The 13,494-nt window shown below is 56.8% G+C and overlaps 1 protein-coding gene across 6 annotated transcripts in view; it reads right to left on the reverse strand.

Annotated features, from left to right (window-relative positions):
• Positions 1-13,494, reverse strand: part of TFEB (transcription factor EB) — a 53,035-nt gene that overhangs the window by 6,156 nt on the left and 33,385 nt on the right. For all 6 annotated transcript variants that reach the window (XM_066245540.1, XM_066245588.1, XM_066245674.1 and 3 more), the window contains exons 2-3: positions 1,048-1,291; positions 717-971 (exon numbers count right to left, since the gene is read on the reverse strand). In XM_066245540.1, the coding sequence (XP_066101637.1) occupies positions 717-971; positions 1,048-1,269 (477 nt within the window). In that variant the 5' untranslated portion in view covers positions 1,270-1,291. The remainder of the gene's footprint in view (positions 1-716; positions 972-1,047; positions 1,292-13,494) is intronic.

Consider the following 13,494-nt stretch of genomic DNA (forward strand, 5'->3'; position numbering starts at 1 on the left):
GACTGGGGCTCCCCAAGGATGGGGCCGTGTCTCCCTCAGACTGGGGCTCCCCGAGGATGGGGCCGTGTCCCCCTCAGACTGGGGCTCCCCAAGGACGGGGCTGTGTCTCCCTCAGACTGGGGCTCCCCAAGGATGGGACCGTGTCCCCCCAGACTGGGGCTCCCCAAGGACGGGGCCGTGTCCCCCCCAGACTGGGGCTCCCCAAGGACGGGGCTGTGTCTCCCTCAGACTGGGGCTCCCCGAGGATGGGACCGTGTCCCCCCAGACTGGGGCTCCCCAAGGACGGGGCCGTGTCCCCCTCAGACTGGGGCTCCCCAAGGACGGGGCTGTGTCTCCCTCAGACTGGGGCTCCCCAAGGATGGGGCCGTGTCCCCCTCAGACTGGGGCTCCCCAAGGACGGGGCCATGTCTCCCTTAGACTGGGGCTCCCCAAGGATGGGACCGTGTCCCCCCAGACTGGGGCTCCCGGAGGACGGGGCCGTGTCTCCCTCAGACTGGGGCTCCCCGAGGATGGGGCCGTGTCTCCCTCAGACTGGGGCTCCCCGAGGATGGGGCCGTGTCTCCCTCAGACTGGGGCTCCCCGAGGATGGGACCGTGTCCCCCCAGACTGGGCTCCCTGAGAACAGCACCTGGCCTCCACCATTAGACCAGGATGCCAGGCGCACAGCACTGGCCCCACCTCTGCTGGTGGCAGCCACGGGCCAGCCGCCCACTCACCTCCCTCTCCGGGTTGGAGCCGATGTGCAGCATGGCCATGGGGCTGTTGGGTGCACTGTTGCCGGCCGAGGAGGACACCACATGTCCAGCCCGCACCCCGGGGGAGGCGGCTGGAAGAGGCTTCGGGGAGCCCTGGGCGGGGCTGATGTGGGCAGCAAACTTGTTCCCGTAGGTCTCAGACAGGTACTCGCGCACCTTCTGGTCCCGGGACTGCTGGAGATGGTAGGAGGTGGGGTTCTCCAGGTAGGACTGCACCTGGGAGGGAAGAAGGCAAGGGCTCTAGTGCGTCCCGGGCCCAGGGCAGGGGGGGACAGGCCCGAGCAGGCCCTACCTTCAGCACCTCCCCAGGCACTGGCGGCGGAGACTGGAAGTGGACAGGGGTGCTGATGGCCGGGGTGGGCGGCCCTCCGAGCTGCTGCTGCTGGTGCTGGTGCTGGTGCTGCTGCTGCTGCATGTAGTGCATGACGGCCTGCTGCTGCATGCGCTCCCGCTGCTCCTCCTGCTGCGCCTGCTCCCGCATGAGCTGCATGCGCAGCCCAATGCGCGACGCCATGGCGGCTGCTGGCGCTGGCTTCCTGTGAACGGCGGGGCGGGTCAGTGAGGCAGGGGCGGAGGACACTGGGGCCGAGACACGGGGGAGTGTGCCCATTGGGCAGGAGAAGACACCGAGGCCCAGAGAAGGGAAAGGAGTGTCCAAGGTCACTGAGCAAGTGACAGAGCTGAGACTTGAATGCAAGTTTCCGGGACAGAGGAGAGATTCCGTCTGCTTTGCTCCCTGCTGCTGGTCTGCCCCAGAAGCTTGGTGTCAGTCTCACTCCTCTCTCTCTCACGCCACACACTGATCCCGTCAGATCTTACCTCACATGCGTCATTAGCCACCACTTCGTGGCCACCAGTGTGGGCCCAGCCTCCACCCGGCCTTATCTGTGCCCACTTGTGGACCCCTCGGACCCCGTCCTCTCCTCTCCCCTGTGCCACCTGCTCTGGCCAACCCCAACCCCACAAAGACACCAGGTATGCGCCCACCTCAGGGCCTTTGAACTTGCTCTTCCCGCTGCCTGGGGTGCCCGGCGGCTGAATACCACTGTGGTGCGTAAATAGCGCCTTACAGACTTCCCACGACCACCCTATTTAAAGCTGCAGAATCCCGACCTGCCCCCACTCCCTAAGCCCCTCCCTCTTCTATGCTCCTCCCAATCACCTGTCATCATCTTAAACAGTACACATTTCTGCTTCGTTCTTTCCTTCACTGTCGATCTCCTTCCTCCGAGGAATGCACACTCCCCTGACAGCAGGCATTCTGTCTGTCTCATTCCCTGTTGTCCCTTTGGCCTCTAGCCCAGGGCCGGTGATGGCAGGTGCTCTAGCAACGTGTGCAGGGCACGTTTACTGTTTGTGAAGCAGGCACTGGCCACCCACAGCAAGCTGGCCGAGGTCCCTGAGCTCGTGCCGTCTACAGCCCAGTCAGAGAAAAGCAAGCCCACCAATCATCACAGCCTGTGCGGGGAGAGCCGCGTCAGGGCGCCCCGTCCCGCCAGGGCTCGGAGCAGACCTCCCCCTGCCCAGCACACCAGCCTGCGCCTCGCTAGGGCTCTGTGGGATGGGGAACTAAGGCCCCCAGGCCTAGTCTGGGAGGAGGGAGGACAGGACAGATGAGTCCTGCAGCTGGGCCCACTCTGTCCCTACCTCACTAAGTGACCCAGGTCACATCCCTCCCCACTCTGAGCCTCCATCTCCCCGTGCACAAGGGGACAGGGTTGGACTGGGCGATCTCCGAGGTCCCTCCCAGCTGGGACGGGCTGAGACTCTCCGGAAGGGGCAGGGCCCTGTAGGCACCCAGACTCCATCAGGTCCTGGCAGGGCTGGAGAGTCCCTTCTCAAGGATCTTGCGAGAGGCAGCATGACTTTGTGGTTGAGCAACTGCTATCAAATAGAGCAGGCGTGCGCTTGAATCCCAGCTCTGTCGCTTTTTTGCTGTGTGACCTTGGGCAAGTCACTTAACCTCTCTGAGCCTCCGTTTCCTCATCAGTAGACAGTTTCTACTTTAGAAGGCTGGTGAGAGTGTTACATAAAAATAATGTGTCTTGAGCAGCTCATGGCACTTGATAGGCGGAGTAAATGAGTGATGGACATGTGCAAACAGGTGGTGTAGACCAGAGGCCAGAGCTGCACCCAGGGCCTAAGGACGAGCCTCAGACCTCTGCTGGTGGCGAAGGAGGGCAGCACAGGCTGGCATGCTCTGTTGAATGTCAGACACCAGACATAAGCATTAACAGGAGGTGCTGGCAAAGTCGAAAACATCATCAGATCATGGACGAAGAAATAATCTGCACTCATCTGAGCATTTACTGTGTGCTGGGCACTATGCCAAGCACTGTAACCTCAAACAGTCCCAGGAAGTAGTTTTGGTTATTATTCTCTTTTCACAGATAAGGAGAAACAGAGGCATACGGAGGTCAAGTACCTGGCAGTGAGGACAGAGGCTGGGACCCAGTTCCAGGGTATCTGGAGATCACCCCGTCTCCACGCACGGCTGGGAAGGAGCTTGCCCCAGGGTGCATGTCTGGTTGACCCAGGGCCAGGCACGGAGCCTAAGCCAGCTGACCTCAGCTGCTTCCCGGCAAAGCCGGATCGCGCTCTCCGCCTGGAGGTCTGAGCGCCACTCGGTGGCCCGCCCTCACCACCGCCCTCCGTCCCTGCCCTCCTAGGCTGGCAGTTAGCAAAGAGGCTGCCTCAGCCCCCTGGGTCTCCAGCCAGCTCCCAACAGGGCAGTCTCCAAGGAGAGAGGAGCAGACACCCGCCTCCTGCCCCCTTTTCTACCCTGTAGCAGGGGCACAGCTGCAGCCTTCACCCGCTTCCTGTGCCTGTACAGAGGGGCAGCCTGGCTTTGACCCACTGCCCACCTCGCACCAGCCCAGCCGCCCCTCGCAGCTGCACCCACACACCCACGCAGCAGCACGGGGCACCCCTCCACCTCAGGAACAATCTCACTTCAGTTGGCCTCTGCTGGGGAGGGGACCGGGCCTGGCAGTGCCAGCCGGCACGGGGAGACTAGGGAGAAGGAGCCCCTTGTTTCTGTGACAAAGGGCTGGGCTAGAGTGGCTCTGCCCCAGGAGAACGGGGGCCGAGCCCTGCTCAGCCCGCGCTGGGCGCACCTGCCTCGGTCTGCCCGTGTGTAGGATGGGCACAGGACTCCCTGCCCCATTGCCCTCGGAGGTGGCATGAACCTCCCGGAACGTGATATCAGAGATTGTGAACCAGGCGGGGTCTGCACTTCGAAGGCCATGCGACGTCTTAGCCTGTCCCCTGTCCTCTGACAGGGTGGCTCAGTGGCATCAGAGGGAGGCTTTCCCACCCCACCCCCATTGTCAAAGCTGTCACCCCCTCACAGAGCTGCTCTTCCCACAAAGTCCTGGCCTCCCCGACCCCGGGCTGGCTGGGATGGGTGTGGGGTTGAGGGAGGTACTTGCGGGGAGCTGAGGGCCGATGAGGTGACCCATCCAGAAGAGACCCTGGGCATCCTGACACCCCGGTCCCCCCCACGCACACCTGCTCACTCTGAGCCGGAAGGGTCATTCGCAGCCTCCCCAGGGCCCGGTCTGGGCAGGAAGAACTGAGAGGAAGGTCACAGGAAAGTGAAAAATGCCCCGGACATGATGAACACACTACATACAGTGTGTCCGTAAAGTCATGGTGCACTTCTGACTGGTCACAGGAAAGCAACAAAAGATGACAGAAATGTGAAATCTGCACCAAATAAAAGGAAAACCCTCCCAGTTTCTGTAGGATGATGTGGCAGCATGTGCGCATGCACAGATGATGACGGAACACCATGTATACAGTGGAGCAGCCCACGGCCATGCCAGTGGAGATGTGGACGGTACAGAGGAAAGTTCAGTGTGTTCTGTGGCTCGCTAAATTCAAATCTGTGACCAAAGTGCAATGTGAATATCGGAGTGTTTATAACGAAGCACCACCACATAGGAATAACATTACTCGGTGGGATAGAAGTTGAAGGACACCAGCAGTTTGGTGGAGAAACCCCGTTCTGGTAGGCCATCAGTCAGTGATGAGTCTGTAGAGGCTATACGGGATAGCTACCTAAGGAGCCCTAAAAAATCTGTGCGTGAGCCCACATCGAACTGCACTGAATAGGTATGAAACTGGGAGAGTTTTCCTTTTATTTGGTGCAGATTTCACATTTCTATCGTCTTTTGTTGCTTTCCTGTGACCGATCAAAGTGCACCATGGCCTAACCAGGAGGTGGAGCAGTGGATAGAGCGTCAGACTGGGATGTGGAAGACCCAGGTTCGAGACCCCGAGCTCGCCAGCTTGAGCGCAGGCTCATCTGATTTGAGCAAAAGCTCACCAGCTTGGACCCAAGGTTGCTGGCTCGACAAGGGGTTACTCGGTCTGCTGAAGACCCGCGGTCAAGGCACGTATGAGAAGGCAATCAACGAACAATTAAGATGTTGCAATGCGCAACGAAAAACTAATGATTGATGCTTCTCATCTCTCCGTTCCTGTCTGTCTGTCCCTGTCTGTCCCTGTCTGTCTGTCTCTGTAAAAAAAAAAAAAAAAAAAAAAAAAAAGCACACCATGACTTTACGGACACACTGTAGTATGCAGATGATGCATTATAGAATCGCACACCTGAAACCTATATAATTTTATTAACCAATGTCAGTCACCCCAATAAATTCAATTTTTAAAAAAAGGAAAAAAGCCCTGGCCGGTTGGCTCAGCGGTAGAGCATCGGCCTGGCGTGCAGGAGTCCCGGGTTCGATTCCCGGCCAGGGCACACAGGAGAAGCGCCCATTTGCTTCTCCACCCCTCCCCCTCTCCTTCCTCTCTGTCTCTCTCTTCCCCTCCCGCAGCCAAGGCTCCATTGGAGCAAAGATGGCCCGGGCGCTGGGGATGGCTCTGTGGCCTCTGCCTCAGGCGCTGGAATGGCTCTGATTGCGGCAGAGCGATGCCCCAGGATGGGAAAAGCATAGCTCCCTGGTGGGCATGCCGGGTGAATCCCCGTCGGGCGCATGCGGGAATCTGTCTGACTGCCTCCCTGTTTCCAGCTTCGGAAAAATGAAAAAAAAAAAAAAAAAAGGAAAAAATGTTCCCAGAGCCCTCCAGACCCACTCGGCCTGGAGAGGGTCCCCCACTCACGTCCTTAGTAACACCAGGAGCCGTGGGTGCCCACTCCATGCAGACACAGGGGCTGGGGTGTTTCCCTGGGAACCGTTCCCCCCTGCTTCCACCCACCCCCAAGTAACATCCTCCTCTTGAGGGGGGTCAGGGGTCTAATGCCCCAGAGAATCCCTGTCTCTTCCCAGCTGTATGGAATGGCAGCAGGGCTGAAGTGTCAGCCCAGGGAATGAGAGCCACCCCACCTGCGCCCTCAGAACCCACAGGCCACTTCCTGACACTGTTTACTGAGAACCTCCCACCTGACTGCCTCTGCCCTGAGGTGGCTGAGTTCTAGCTTAGCTGTCACCAAAATGAACCTCGCGATCCAACAGAATCAACTGAAGCCCCTGTCCTGCCCTGCACTGCCCAGACTAGCTGTGTGACTTTGGGAAAACCACTTAACCTCTCTGTGCCTTGGTTTTCTCCTTTGGTAAATGGAGTTGTGAGGATTTGAGGAGACAGTGTGCAGAATTCCTCTCAGCTGAGACTTCAGCCCCTGCTCCATTTTTTTCCACGGGACATTGGAGGGCAGGAACCCTCGGGGCCGGGGCCGTGGGCACTCGGTAACAGTGGATACTGGGCTCCCTTCTGAAACCGCCCCTCTGCGCAGGCCAGAGCGGGTTACACCAGCACGTATGGGGCCTCAGCAGTCATTTACACGGGAGGAGTGGACTGAGGGAGAAATCACTGGATTCTCTGAGGGACAGACGAGAAGAAAGAAGACCCCAGAGCAGGCAAGTCTCCGACATCGGAGAAAGGCTCTCAGAGGCACAGCATGGAGCGGAGCGAGCACACTGCAGAGGACGAGGCCCAGCCTGAGGCCACGCAGAAGACAAGGCCCAGCCTGAGGCCACGGAGGCAGGAAATGGGGAAATGTGTAGAACGCATCAGAAGGATCAGATGCTCCTTGAATGCTTGCCACCGGTCGGGGCTGGTCTGTGTGCTTTTCAAATATTAACTCATCTGTTCTTCACAACAGTGCTATGAGGTGACTGCTATTACTGCCCCCAATTTCAGGGAGAAACCAAGGCACAGACGCAAAGTAACTTGCCCAAGGTTTCGCAGCCGACAGGCAGCAGAACAGAGAACTGATTCAGGCAGCCTGGTTCACAGCCCCCACTCTTTATCCATTATTCTGGGCTCCCCCAACACCCCGATCTGTTCAGAGTAGTTACCTGGGAAGGGGGATAAGAAGGGGTTTCAGTTTCTCACTCTACTTTTGAATCCCTTAACTCTGGGGCTGTGACTACCTACTTACTTGTGTGGGTCTTTTCAAACAAGGGAAAGGGAAGTTTCTGAGGGCTGCAACCTGCTTCCAATCAGGTCCAGAGTTGGGGGCCCCCATGTCTACCTGGAGTCTGGCCCAAGCCCTGCCCAGCTCAGTGGTATGGTTCCTAGGCCAGCCGAGGACCCTGGGTGAAGACACTGGTCACCAGAGGCACGGGGCCAAGGCCAGAAGCCACATGCCAGGTGGAGTTCAGGGCCAGCACCCGGAGCCAATCTCATTTTCCACGACAGCCCCTGACAGAGCCTTCAGAGACAGCACAATCTTCATGTGCTGTCAGGTCCCTTCAATTGCTTGTGAGGCCTGAACTGCCTTCCGGGTGATCCTTTAAACATCGGAGCAGCAAACAGAAAACACACACTCCAACGAGCCAGCAACTCCATCCCTAACTGTACGCCTAACAAAAGCACAGGGAAGCTCTGCAGAGGCCGTGCCCCAGAATGGTCAGAGCCGCCCGTGGACAGTAGCCCACCCTGGAAAACACCCATGTGTCCATTAACAGGAAAATAGATAAGGAAGAGGGGTGGGGGGAGGTATGATGCAGTGTGCAGATGGTGTTATACTGAATTACTTGTTCACTCGAAACTTGCAGAGTTTGGCAAACCAGGTCAACCCAATAAATGAAAACATAAACTTTAAAAAAGAGTGTGATCCGGCCCTGGCCAGTTGGCTCAGCGGTAGAGTGTTGGCCTGGCATGCAGGGGGACCTGGGTTCGATTCCTGGCCAGGGCACATAGGAGAAGTGCCCATCTGCTTCTCCACGTCCCCCCCCCTCCTTCCTCTCTGTCTCTCTCTTCCCCTCCCGCAGCCAAGGCTCCATTGGAGCAAAGATGGCCCGGGCGCTGGGGATGGCTCCTTGGCCTCTGCCCCAGGCACTAGAGTGGCTCTGGTCGTGGCAGAGCGACGCCCCGGAGGTGCAGAGCATCGCCCCCTGGTGGGCGTGCCGGGTGGATCCCAGTTGGGCGCTTGCAGGAGTCTGTCTGACTGTCTCTCCCCATTTCCAGCTTCAGAAAAATACAAAAAAAAAAAGAGTGTGATCCGATCATCCCAACTCCGGAATGCCACTCACAAGGAACGCAGCCCTGTGATTGCTACACGCAGGTCAGGTGACTTTCGCAGACATGATATTGATCAAAAGAAGCCAGACACAAAAATGCACACTGCGTGATCGACGTTTATGAAGTTCAAAAACAAGTGGACTGAATCTTCTGTGTGAGAGGTCAGGGTCCCGGTTCCCCTTCGCGGCAGTGACTGAGCCATGCGTGGCACAGGACAGCTTGCGGCGGGGAAGAAGGGGGAGGCTAGGAATGTCCCATCATTTGATTTGGGGCGTTGGGCACACAGGAGTGTCAAATTTATGAGAATGCATCCAGCTACTCACAATTTGTTTCCTGTCTGTGTGTTACACTTTAAAAGACTGCATAAGAATACCAGCAGGCCCTGGCCAGTTAGAGCGTGGTCCCGAAACACCAAGGTTGCAGGTCCAATCCCCAGTCAGGGCACATATGAGAAGCAACCAATGAACACACAACTAAGTGGAACAACAAATGACTACCCCTTCCTCTCTCAAATCAATCAATAATAATAATAATAATAATAAAATGAGGGCAGACCTTAAATAATTTAAAAGCTGATTACTCTCCCACCCAAATGTGGCTACAACTTCAAAATTCCTTTGGTTCCAGGCAGCTTCCACACAACCCCCCAAGTGCAGCTAGGTACATCTGCTCTGGAAAAGCAATTTGGCAATATGTATCAAAGCCTTAAAAATTATCCACTAGTGCCTGGCCTGTGGTGGCGCGGTGGATGAGGCATTGACCTGGAATGCTGAGGTCGCCGGTTCAAAACCCTGGGCTTGCCTGGTCAAGACACATACAGGAAGCAACTACTATGAGTTGATACTTCCCGCTCCTCCCCCTCGCCTTTCTCTCTTTCTATCCTCTCTTTAAAATCAGTAAATAAAATCTTTTAAAAAATTATCCACTAGCCCAAGGAAGTAACCCAAAATGCATAAAGATGCCCATCACATTATATAGAGAAAAATAAAAAATAATCTCAATATCTAGCAATAGGATGCTTAAATAAATTATAGTGCAGCCCTCCAGATGTAATATTATGTTTACAGTAAGTCAGGTGGTGGTGCAGTGGATAGAGTGTTGACCTGGGATGTTGAAGACCCAGGTTCAAAACCTTAGGGTCACTGGCTTGAGTGTGGGCTCCCCATCTTGAATGTGGAGTCACTGGCTTGAGCGTGGGATTTTTGACATGACCCCATGGTCACTGGCTTAAGCCCAAAGGTTGCTGGCTTAAAGCCCAAGGTCGCTGGCTTGAGCCCAAGGTTGCTGGCTTGAGCAAGGGGTCACTGACTCAGCTGGAGGCCCCCAGTCAAGGCCCATATGAGAAGCAATCAGTAAACAAAGTGCCACAACTACGAGTTGGTGCTTCTCATCTCTCTTCCTTCCTGTCTTTTTGTCCCTGTTTATCTCTCTCTCTCCCTCCCCCACCTAAAAAAAAAAAAAAAAGTAACATATGGATATGCCAAGTGACAAAATCAGGATGCAAATCGTATATAAAAGCTGATCATCACCATGTTCAAATACGTGTAGTAACCCTCCTGGGAGGAAGTATATATCATAAAAATATTACTGACTTCTTTGGATGATGCAATCGTGAATGAGTTTTTTTCCCCAACTTTTGGAATGTCACTCTTTTTCTATAATGAGCATGTATATCTTTCTAATTGGGAAAAATATTTTATACTAATAGGTTATGCTTATGGAGTACATACTTTGTGGCAAAGCACTTTATTTAATTATTGCAATTATTTCATGTCGTGAGTACAGATGAGAAAACAGACTCGGAGAGGTTGTCACTTGCCAGGTCACAGAGCTAATGCACTAGTGGCAAGGCTGGACCCTGGCAGGCTGGCTCGCACCCTAACCCCTCACGCTTAGAGTCTGGCCTCAGTCCTGCACTCGGGGTGGGGGGTGCCACGTTTCATTTTAGGGACCCCCACTGAAGTTGCCCCCGACAGTCAAAGACTTTCAGCAGATTTCTGATCTCTTTCATCTCGCCCAGGGGCCAGAGGGTGCCTGGAACGATGAAATGGTCTGGAATCCCCAAACACAAGCAGAAAAAACTCTACCCTTCCTCAAAGGGCAGAGATAATTTCCTGAATTCCCAGAAAAACACATGTCTGGCGGCTGAAACAACAAAGTGTGGACGCCCAGAGGCCAGGACGCCTGGTTAAACCATTTATTACGTTCTGTGCCTCTGTGGTCTGTACAAACGACCAGTCGTGCGGGAACTGCGCAATGTGGCAGAGGAAAATCAGACCGACCGCTAAAGGAAGGCCTTCTGAACAGGTGGCCCGGGGCCCGGAGGCAGGGGCGGGGACCCTGTGACCTCCCAGGGAAACTTTCGGCCTTAGGAAGGGAAGAGAGAGAGAGGTGCCAGGACTGGGGTTTCTCTTGTTTTGTCCGAGCCCCTCTGGCAGAGGAGGCCGCAAAGGAAGGCCCAGTGAACAAGGAAACGGAGCAAGAATGTCTGCACGATCCTGAACCTCAGGACAAGGCCATTCCAATTACTAAGGCAGTTGCAGGTCCCTGCACGGCTGGGGCATCAGTGGGGTCAGAACCAAAGAGAGCTAGGGACAGGGAGGCGTGATGAGATTCCCAGGAGCCAGCAGCCCTGCCCACAAGCGGCTGGGCGAGCGTGAGCCTGACTCGGTGTCTGAGCCCAGCCTCCATCTTTCCAGCAGAGCAGGCACGTGGGGCTTGCCCGCTGGGCCCCCTCTCCCACGGAGCTGTTGTGAGCTAAGCTGGGCGCCTCTGCAAGGGTGAAGGCGCGGGCAGAGGCGCATACTCACCGTCATCATCCCGTCACTGTTTACTGTTGCTTTGCCCATGCCCACCAGGGGCATCCCTGGACCCTCTTCTCTTTCTGCTCCTCTTGAGACAAGGCGTCCTATCCGCTCTCATTCTCATTCTCTCTCTCCCTCTCTCTCTCTCTCTCCCTCTCTCTTTCTTACACACACACACACACACACACACACACACACACACACGATCAAGGTTCCAGGTTGGGCAGAGCATCCTAGTGGTAACCCCAGCTCTGTCTCTCACAGGACAGGGCAGGATGGCCTCGGACTGCTCTTCCCATTACTGGGCACCCTCTTTGCTTCCTCTCCAAACGCCTTGGGTTTTCAAACTTTTTCCCCTCGTAGCTGGTAGGTCACACGATTCTCTGCAGTGCCAGGAGAGAGGCAGGTGGATGATGATGACCACCTTTGGGTTCTAAAGAGACCACGAGTGGGCAGAGCACTCAGCACAGCACCCACACACAGGGGGACTTACTAAGACAGGTTGTTATTACATCATCTGGACCCCCAGAGATCATGAAAGGCAACGGTGGGGCTCCTTCCCATATTGAAAACAGCAAACGGAAGTCACACTTGCCCCTGGTAAGTGTGCATTGTTTGATCGGAAAGTATTTGGTACCAGGAACGGGAATGAGGTCAGTGGTACATGCTCTTAACATGTTCATTTTAACATTTTGGTCTTTTTCCTTTTTACTGAGGCATAATTTACCCCAGCAAAATGCACAGATTTAAAGTGAGCAGCTGGATGGATTTTCACGGGTGCGCTCCCACATGTGATCTGAGATAGAGAACGTTCCCACTACCCTAGAAAGGACCCTCTCTCACAGGGACCTGTCCTGTCCCATAGGGTCTGGCTGGACCCTGACATGAGGCCAGCCCCAGGACTGTCACTGGGCTTTGAGGGACAGGAGGGAAAGGGAGAAACCAGGAAGGTCCTGGGGGTGTCCCCTTGTGGTGTGCAGATACAGCCCAGCCTCACGTGCCCTCTCTCTCTCTCTCTCTCTCTCACACACACACACACACACACACACGCCAGATCCCTCACGCTGCCCCTCCGTGGGCAGCGGCCACCTTTTTCCTGGCTGCCCTGGGCAAGGGGACTGGAAGCCCTCTCGGTCCCTTGCTCCCTGCACCCCAGTCCTGGACACTCCATCCACCTGAGCATCCGCCTGCACCCACACTGCTTTGTTCTCTGGTTGTTTTCCTGGCCACCTACCAGCCCCTCCAGCTACAAGGAAGCTTCCAGAGAAATCAGCTTTCTTCTTCGGATCTTCCACCCCATCCCACCCCCCAGACTTCCCAGGATGAGACTCAGGGTCCCCGGGAGGCTGCTTGTCCAACAACCCACCACCTGCTCCATTACCACCCACCTCCCACAGCGAACACTCTGAGTCCCCACCGCGGACCCACTGCCAGCCTCACCTGGCCTCCCCAAACACCTCCTGGGACAAAGAGCACCTTGGGCAGATGAGAAAACCAAGATTCAAATCGTGACCGGTCCAAGGTCACAGCGCAAGAACACGTGCATGGGGATGGGCGCCCAGGTCTCTCAGGTGTGTGACCACCGCCAGCCCAGCCGCAGCACAGGGGAGGCGACCGGCCGCAGGGGAGACCCACGGAGATGAGCCGTGGGGCAGCTTAGGGACGCAGCCTTTGCTTTTCTGTCTGCCGGTGGCTTGGATAGGGAAGGCGGGTCGACCCCTGGTGTGAGAGGAGAGGACGCAGCACACACCCAGTGGCTCCTGGCTCCATCTGAGGGCTCATTCCAAACCCAGCCCCAGTGCAAAGCCACGCTGCCCCGCCCTCCTTGTCCCCACGGCACAGTGACCCGCCAGTGCCTGCCCCCGGCCCGCTCTTGGGGGCCCCTCTCCTCCATCACCCGCACCCCTCCCCCACCCACTGCCACAGCCCTCACCTGCCCCGGCCCGCTCTCGGGGGCCCCTCTCCTCCATCACCCGCATCCCTCCCCCACCCACTGCCACAGCCCTCACCTGCCCCGGCCCGCTCTCGGGGGCCCCTCTCCTCCATCACCCGCACCCCTCCCCCACCCACTGCCACAGCCCTCACCTGCCCCGGCCCGCTCTCGGGGGCCCCTCTCCTCCATCACCCGCACCCCTCCCCCACCCACTGCCACAGCCCTCACCTGCCCCGGCCCGCTCTCGGGGGCCCCTCTCCTCCATCACCCGCACCCCTCCCCCACCCACTGCCACAGCCCTCACCTGCCCCGGCCCGCTCTCGGGGGCCCCTCTCCTCCATCACCCGCATCCCTCCCCCACCCACTGCCACAGCCCTCACCAGTCACCCAGCGGCTCGGACACTGCAAATGAGCTCCTACTGTCTGGGTCCCTTTCTAAGAGTTTAATATGCCTCTGAGCACTTTGAAAACAACCTCCTTAGAACTGAAGAACTCAGGCTTTGCTAAGTGAACG

This window comes from Saccopteryx bilineata, chromosome 1 (assembly GCF_036850765.1).
Source record: "Saccopteryx bilineata isolate mSacBil1 chromosome 1, mSacBil1_pri_phased_curated, whole genome shotgun sequence".
NCBI classification, from domain to species: Eukaryota; Metazoa; Chordata; class Mammalia; order Chiroptera; family Emballonuridae; genus Saccopteryx; species Saccopteryx bilineata.